The following is an 8,330-nucleotide window of genomic DNA, read 5'->3' on the forward strand; positions in this document are numbered from 1 at the left end:
ACGTTAGAGATTATTATTTTGGTGGAAAAATATGATATTGATTGATTACATATTTTTTTTCTTGAATATTTAACTCAGCTTCTACAAAATATTAGAGTTGTAAATTGTTCGGTTATCCATATTTTTGAGAAGTAGTAATTGTCCTTAGTAAGATACCGGAAGACACATGATGTTGGGGTTGTTGCACAGTTTTAAGTTACATAATTTTCAACAGTTATAATTTTAAAATGGAGTGACAAGAACTTGATCATATAATCAATATCATAGTCAATGTCACGTGTTCGATTATTGAAGCAAATTTCCCCAACTGAGAGTGCAATCGATAATTGGTGTTTGAGTTGTTGTACGCTCAGTTGCAAGGTTACCATCAACTATAATTTTTTATAAAGCTTCAAATACTTGATTCTACCCGTTGGATTAGCAACCGAAGTCGATTGTCAACCAGTTGGATGAAGCAGACAACTTCTGAAAATGTCTTCAAAGCACTGAAAAATTATTATAAAAAAATAAAATCTCAAACTAACAAAATATATTAAACTACACATTTTATAAAATTTTCTCCATTTAATTGTGTTTTTCCTTCACAAATTGAGAGACCTATTTATAAAATATCTTTGAAAAGAAACCAAATTACATTATTACATACATCATCAAATACTAATATTCAATATTTACGGCTCTTATTTTCAACAAAGATTTGTTTTTAAAAGAAGTTCGAAGGTCAATTCATTATGTCTTTCTTTCTTCTAACATTAAAAAAAATGTCTAACTACGTCCCTATTTGATTACATTTCATTTGTCACATGCTAAATAGATCATTACATATCAACGACCATGGACCATAGTCATGGTGACATTATTCAAAGAGCCAGTGCTCTTTTGGCTCTGCTGAGACGAACCCGTACCCATACCCGTGTCCGAGCTAGTCAATCTAATAGTAAATGCTGCCTGTTTAGGCTCGGAAAGCTCCACAATTTCACTACTCAGCATGGATAACACAGCTGAGATAGAAGGCCTGTCTTTAGGAAGTTCTTGGACACACAATAACCCGATTTGTATGCATCTCACTACTTCGGCCCGGTAACCTGGATCCGATATGGTCGGATCTATCAAAGCTACGACGTTGTGTTCCTTCCACAGTCTCCATACCTAGAGAGTTTCATGCCAAGTTCATCCAAAGAATCAAATAATCAAAATCAGCTAGGGGAATGTCAATTAACGTTGTCAGCGATTTTAAGGAAAAATTGCAATTTTAATAGTTTATGTTGTCGAATTTCAGTATTCAGTCCTATGTTTGCATGTGTATATGTCATACAAGCACTACAATGAAAAATGACTAAAATTACACAAAAAAATACCGAATTTGCCAAAAGATGATACTCGATTTTGACAATGCAACGAACCCAAATTGCGTATAAGTAAATATAGAGGGCGAAAAACACATTTTCATCAATTTTAATTATTCATTTATGTTAGTGTTACCATTATTCCAACAAAAATTTATTTAAGAATGAAGTTTTAAATTTTGTGAATTAATTAAAATATTCTAGAGTCTAATATGGACCAGAGTTGAGAGAATTTTAGAAAATTGTAATGGGAAAATCTTCAAATGAGTAACGAGAAAGGCCCAAATGGTCCAAATTTGGTTGGCAAAAACTTGTGTGAGACGGTCTCACGGGTCGTTTTTGTGAGACATATCTCTTATTTGGATCATCCATGAAAATATATTATTTTTTATGATAATAGTATTACTTTTTATTGTGAATTTCGATAGGGTTGACTCGTCTCACAAATTAAGATCCGTGAGACGGTCTCACATAAGACTCGCTCAATTTGGTTTTAGTCTTTTTATATAAATGTCATGAGATCAGATTTTAAATAAATTATATTAACAATACAAATTAGGTGACCGACTAATTAGGTGACAAATTAATTAAGAGAGAGTTGGGATTTTTTTTATTCCGTTGATTTTTTAAAATAATGAAAAAGAAATCAACCTATGTTTATTGATTCAAATGAAATCTTCTTTGATAACTCTTACCACCTATTTATATATTAATTAAAAAACAAAAACTAATCTAAATTTATGACTAATTTTATTAGAAAAACAAATCCTTCAAGAAAATACAGCATCACAAATTGTAAGTGAAAAAGGGATTTTAGTAGACTTACATGTCCCAAAAGGTTCAAAGATGTTTCATGATTGTAGAAGCTAGTGTTCCTTCTCCCACTGGTAATCTCTAGGATCATAACCCCAAAGCTAAACACATCGGATTTTTCCGAAAAACGTCCTTCGATCGCATACTCCGGCGCCATATATCCGCTGCAAAAATATATCATGAACCTATCAAATGTCTTTAGCATGATCAATTAACAGATAGAGGCGAAACACGAAAATTAATCAGAAGTTGTTCATATAAAATTTGATTTTTTTGGAGAGCAATAACAACTTTGTCTTATGTACTTACTATGTTCCTACTACTCTTACAGTTCTGACTTGATCTTGGCTACTTCCAAATATTCTTGCCATGCCAAAGTCTGAGATCTTTGGATTCCAATCATTATCCAGCAGTATGTTACTAGGCTTGAGGTCCCTGTGAATTATCTTGAATCTTGAATCCCTGTGGAGATAAAGGAGGCCTCTACAAATACCTTTGATGATGTCGAAACGCCTTCTCCAATCGAGGATTTCTAGCGATGAATCTATGCACGAGAAATATTCAGAGTGATTTAAACAGTTTGATTGAATATCAGTAATCAACGACAGACCCAAAAATTTAATTAAAACGACGATTTAATGAATATATTTGAAAATATAAGATTTTGAAACTGACCAAAAAGGAAGAAATCCAAGCTTTTATTCGACAAGTATTCATATACAAGCATTGTCTCTTTGTTCTCTAGACAACATCCCAATAGCTTTACTAGATTTCTATGTTGCAATTTAGAAATCAACACCACTTCATTGATACATTCTTGCACCCCTTGTCCAGAAGCTCTTGACAGCCTCTTAACCGCAACTTCTCTTCCATTCGCCAACTCGCCCTAGTGAATTTAAGGACGTTAAATTCAATGAAACATGGTAATGCCATGAGCCCATTGAACATGACTACATGAGGGTTGTCTCAGAACCAACGTCAAAGTCGTCGGATTCAGATATCGTGCTATGTAACATAAACTAGCTAGTGCCAAAATATTGTACCTTGTAAACAATGCCGAAGCCACCCTTCCCTAGCTTGTTAGCATCAGAGAAGTTATTTGTGGCGTCTGCAAGTGTATCGAACCGAAACAATGGTAGGTCTTGGAGATTAACTTGATTCAATGCATCTTGATGCGAGGAATCAACTGAATCTGATGTGCTTGGTTTTCCAAGTTCAGTTGTTCTTTCTTTGTCTGATTGACAAGGAAAAACACATTGTGAGTTTTAACTGCCTCATTCAGGGATTAAATAGTGAAAAGACATTTAATTTACCTCTTCGCTTGGCAATCCATTTCCATGAAAAATACATAAAAATGGAGATAAATATAAATCCCATGATAACCAAGAGGATCATGATTTTCTTGAAGTGTTTCTTGTGACCTGTGATGTCCAAACAACCAGCAAATCATTTCAAGATAAACGTAAATCTAAAGCATATGTTATTATGAGAAATTCATCAAAATTAACAATCCATTAACTTGAAATCGAACTAGACATCAGTGTGTTTAAGCTAGCTCTCACGTCGAATAAGGCCTCATTATAGAGGCCTAAAACTGGTATCGAAAGCAAGTCTCTGCCCGACTTACTATCAGCAACCAGAGTCATATGCGACCTGTTTTTCCCTGCCCAATTTATTGTAGAAATTTTCGAATCCCAGGCCGAATCAACTTTGAATTTGATGAATATCAATTATTCGCTTCATTTTCAATTAGGCCTGGAGATCCTTGATACTGTGTCCAATCCCGTTTTTATTCAGTGGACGTGGTTATTGGCGAGGAATCCTCTTTTCGACTCCGACTCTCCCACTCCGATCGTTGCTTTTCTTTCTATTAACAGCGTTGTTGTGCCTGGGCTGGGTACTCAGAGTAGGTTGATAACCGACTGCGGAAAGTATTCTACCCAATAAGATCCATTTTTTGGGGTCTTAATAACTCATTTTCTCATAGAGTTTTTTTAAGGGATATCGAGATTTCAAGGATTATTGTATGCAATTAACAAAAAAGAAAAAGAAATTCAAAAATAAATTCACCTAGTTCAGTGTATGCAACACGATAATGAAGATCAGAGGCACCCGAGCCGGTCGGAAAATGCTGAATCCCAAACAAAGAACTGTTCCAAAACATGCAACCAAGATCAGAATCATGCGCATATGCGGTACAAGAGCAATTCCTCAAGCACAGCGCCGCACACTCGCGAAACGGCTGAAGCGAACGTTGTGAATATCCCGGAATCTTGATATTATGCAGCACCAAGAATCCGTCGTCTGTGTTCCTATTACCATCAGTGCTGTCATTTCTTTCGCACTTCATCTTCATTCGTCGCACGCAACCATTAGTCCAGTTTCCTAAACCCCATTCCTGCTTGTTCTCCGGCTCGAATCCTTGCAGACATGCACAGACTGCCAAGTGCTGCGAGTTGCAGCTCCCGAATGCTCCACAATTGCATGTCTCGCCGCTTGTCGTTGCGTTGTTCTGTGCTGTGGAGAGTTTTGGTGAAATGAAACATAGTGTGATTGTGGTTAAACAAAGAAGACAAGTTAGAGCCTTGGAAAAGTTCATGATTATGGTGAGAATTGGATGATATTGCGAATGAAGAAAACCATTTTTGGTGAAATGATATTGGTATTCAAAGATGTTTATCGCTAATGGTTCATTACATTTGAAAAGATTTTACCCCAATTCTTTTCTTATATTTCGAATGGCAGAGTGTATCTGAATTATGGAACATAATCGGATTTGAAAGATGGGAATTTTTTTGTTGCGATACATCAGTTTCAGCTGCAAGCCCATCGAATTAGACTAATTGGTGTCTTTTTTTGGTGGACTCCTCCAGTCATGGGTACATCTCAATTATCTTTTGAATTGTGTTTGGCCGCTACTCAAGTGGATTTTGACTCAAAATTAGAAGTATATTATTAAAATATTCATTTTAAACAGCTTTTCATATATATATATATATATATATATATATATATATATATATATATATATATATATATATACATACTATAAATATGGGAGTTTGAATTGTGAATTTACTTAGTTACCCTTTCACCCACCATTATTCTATTAATGTTTTATTTATTTAGGTGAGATATGAGTTTGAATTGTTAATTTATTTATTTATCATTTCACTCACCATTTCTTCATTAATGTTTTATTTATTTATGTGACTTTTCAATTTTCTGATCTAAAGATTGATATTCAAAATAAAAAATAACTTTATTTCATTATTTTAGTTGAATGTGTGACAAATATTACAAAACATTAATATGATACTTTATTTTATTTTTAATTTCATAAATTGTGATATTTAATTAATTTCTTAATACACATATCAAACTTCATAAAATGTCATTCTCTGTGGTACTTTTATAATGAAAATGGACATTTAAACCATGTAGATTATATATGCTCTTTTGTAAATTTTTCTTATATTATTTTTCGTATAATTTGATTAGTTCGATTTATTTCAACTAGACATGGAAATTAAAGATAAATTAAAAAGATCGAAAATTACTTTCTAATTTTGTATTAAATTTATGAGATAATCCTTATAATTTTTTTAATTAAGATAATCCTTATAATAAATATGAATTATAGTACTAATTTATTATCGTTTTTTATAAATTAAATTTTTTATATTTGATATTTTTAAATCGAATGTTACGTATATGTGTTTTAGTATACATATTTATTTGATTGATATTATTTTAAAATTTTATTCCACATGAAATTATTTATCATCAATATTAATTTTCAAATGATCTATTATGATATAAATAAACTATGCATAATATATATTTTTAAAAAAGAGAAAGTTAAACGAAATTCGCAAGGAGTTAAAAGTTTGCAAAAACAAAATTGATATTTAACTTAATAACAAGCTTAGGAGTTTTATTTTAACATCATTATGATAATGTAGTTAATTAACAGAATTTTATAATTTTTATTTGACAATCGATATATGGACTTCATTTAAAAATATTATGATTTTGGTTTTAGCAATATTCTTTATTCTATTAATTTTATTTTCATTGTTTTTTATTGTGAATAATATTTGGATGAAAAATATTTTTTTCAATTTGATAGAGCTATCATTATGTTATAATCACACGAATTGAAAAATGTTATATAAATAAATGAATATATTTGATTTATTGTCATAATATATTTTTATTTATTGTGTTTTGATATATTTAGATTAATAAATACTTATAAACAAGATGTTATTCAAAAGATTTTAAAAATTATCTAAGTTTTTTTTTAATTATTAATTAGTCACCTACGTGCATCGCACGTGATTATTCCTAGTATATATATATATATCACGGTTTGATAACTATACGTCTAAATAGAGTTAGTCCTGCACACCTACCGTGAACACTTTTGTGAGCACCGATGAGGTGTCACTCACACATTGGATGCACAATTTTTCTATATTTCATCACATCCAATAGGTGAGTGACACATCATCGATGCTCACATAGGTGTGCACGAAATCAAAACTATATATAAATATATATATATATATATATACTTCTATACTATATTATTAAGTGTGAGAACATAATAATAACTACCTAAAGAGGACATCATCTTTTTCTTCCAATTTTACCCTTATATATACTAATATTACATTTTTGTTTTTTATTTTTTTTTCCAATTTCAACACATAATCTTCCAATTTTACTTTTATATGATACTAATATAACACTTTTTTTTTTGTTTTTTTTCAATTACAACACACACTTTTATTTTTAATTTTTTTATTTCAATAATTCAAATATCAATTTAGTCCCTCCATAATTTGTTAAATTTCACTTTAGTTCACAGATAATGATAAAAAAGATTGTACACACGTGCATATCATGTGCAGAGTAGCTAGTATATATAATTTGAGAAGGATTTTACTTGATCTTAAACTCGAGATCTTGTCTCGACTCTCATGTGTGGCTTGAATAACTAAACTTTACTGCCTAACTTTTAAGTAGTTTAAGAACAGAACTATATTGTGGGATGGTTGAATTATAAAAAAAGAAAAGAAAGATATAATATGTGCGATAGTTAAACACTTAAACCAATCGTTTAACAAAAATATTAAAATATTTAATTCTGATTAAAAGAAAAAAAAATAGGGAATTAAAATTTAGTTTATATTATTGTTTCGGCATATAAAATGTGTCGGTAAGATGGTGGAAAAAATTGAATCCATATATGTACTTTAATTCATATTTTTGTTTTGAAAATATGAACTAAATTTGAAGAAAAAACTATTGTTAAAATGTAATTATTAAAATAAATAAAATAAAATTATAAATTAATTTTAATAATAGTTTAAATATTTACTTATTTAAAATAGGAGTGGAATTTAAAGTGATGGGGTAGTTTTGTTTTGTTTTGTTTTTATTTGTTGGGACGAGAAGTTTGTTATAATTGAATCTTGAGACTTTGATACTATATCAGACATAATAAATTGACGGTAATAGGTAATTTTATGTTTTTTAAAAAAAGTTTCACTAAGCATACTTCCTCTAACCATAGTTAGTAGTCATGGATTGATCCAATAATTTAATTATATAATTTAAGGTGTCTGTGTATTAAAAGTTCTTAAAATTTAAAATTAATTTACAATTTTTGTGGTTATCACTTCAGCATTTCGTCCCTTTACAGAAGTTTCCTAGTGGAAAAAAGAAAGCATGCGAGAGAAGACCGAGGTTGACCAAAGACCATAATTTTCAATATTGGTCTATTATTATATTTAATGATATGTATAGAACTCACTTGGTTCCAACATAAAATTTGTTTGTATATGTAATCTTAATACTATATAATATAAAAATACATTGTATCAACTCCATATATTCTAATCATGTTATATATATTATCTGTATTATCTTATAAAGAGGAAACACCTTAAAATAATTACAAAATTTCATGTATATAGGTATTGGTATGACCTTTTCAAAATAACAACCACCACCCTTATTTTTAATTTATTTACTAATTATTTATTTGACAACTTATCCAACAAAATAGAAACGGTTCACAAAAGCAGACAATATTTTTAAAATGAAATAAATATTTTTATTTAAATATCCCGAATAACTTGAGAAAAAAAAAGTAGAAAA

At 30.2% G+C, this 8,330-nt stretch overlaps 1 protein-coding gene across 2 annotated transcripts; it reads right to left on the bottom strand.

Moving 5' to 3' along the window:
* Positions 1-652: 652 nt before the first annotated feature.
* Positions 653-4,958, bottom strand: LOC140807955 (G-type lectin S-receptor-like serine/threonine-protein kinase At1g11330). Of its 2 annotated transcripts, none has more exons than XM_073164917.1 (7): positions 4,230-4,958; positions 3,473-3,580; positions 3,203-3,387; positions 2,835-3,045; positions 2,469-2,703; positions 2,173-2,323; positions 653-1,149 (listed from the first exon to the last, which is right to left on the bottom strand). In XM_073164917.1, the coding sequence occupies exons 1-7, from the start codon at positions 4,756-4,758 to the stop codon at positions 826-828; spliced, it is 1,743 nt and encodes a 580-aa protein (XP_073021018.1). In that variant the 5' UTR covers positions 4,759-4,958; the 3' UTR covers positions 653-825. The 2 variants fall into 2 exon arrangements, with proteins under 2 accessions (XP_073021018.1, XP_073021017.1); XM_073164916.1 differs by having other exon boundaries at positions 655-1,149; positions 3,203-3,393; positions 4,230-4,955.
* Positions 4,959-8,330: the final 3,372 nt, after the last annotated feature.

Source organism: Primulina eburnea, chromosome 12, assembly GCF_022965805.1.
Source record: "Primulina eburnea isolate SZY01 chromosome 12, ASM2296580v1, whole genome shotgun sequence".
Lineage (NCBI taxonomy): Eukaryota > Viridiplantae > Streptophyta > Magnoliopsida > Lamiales > Gesneriaceae > Primulina > Primulina eburnea.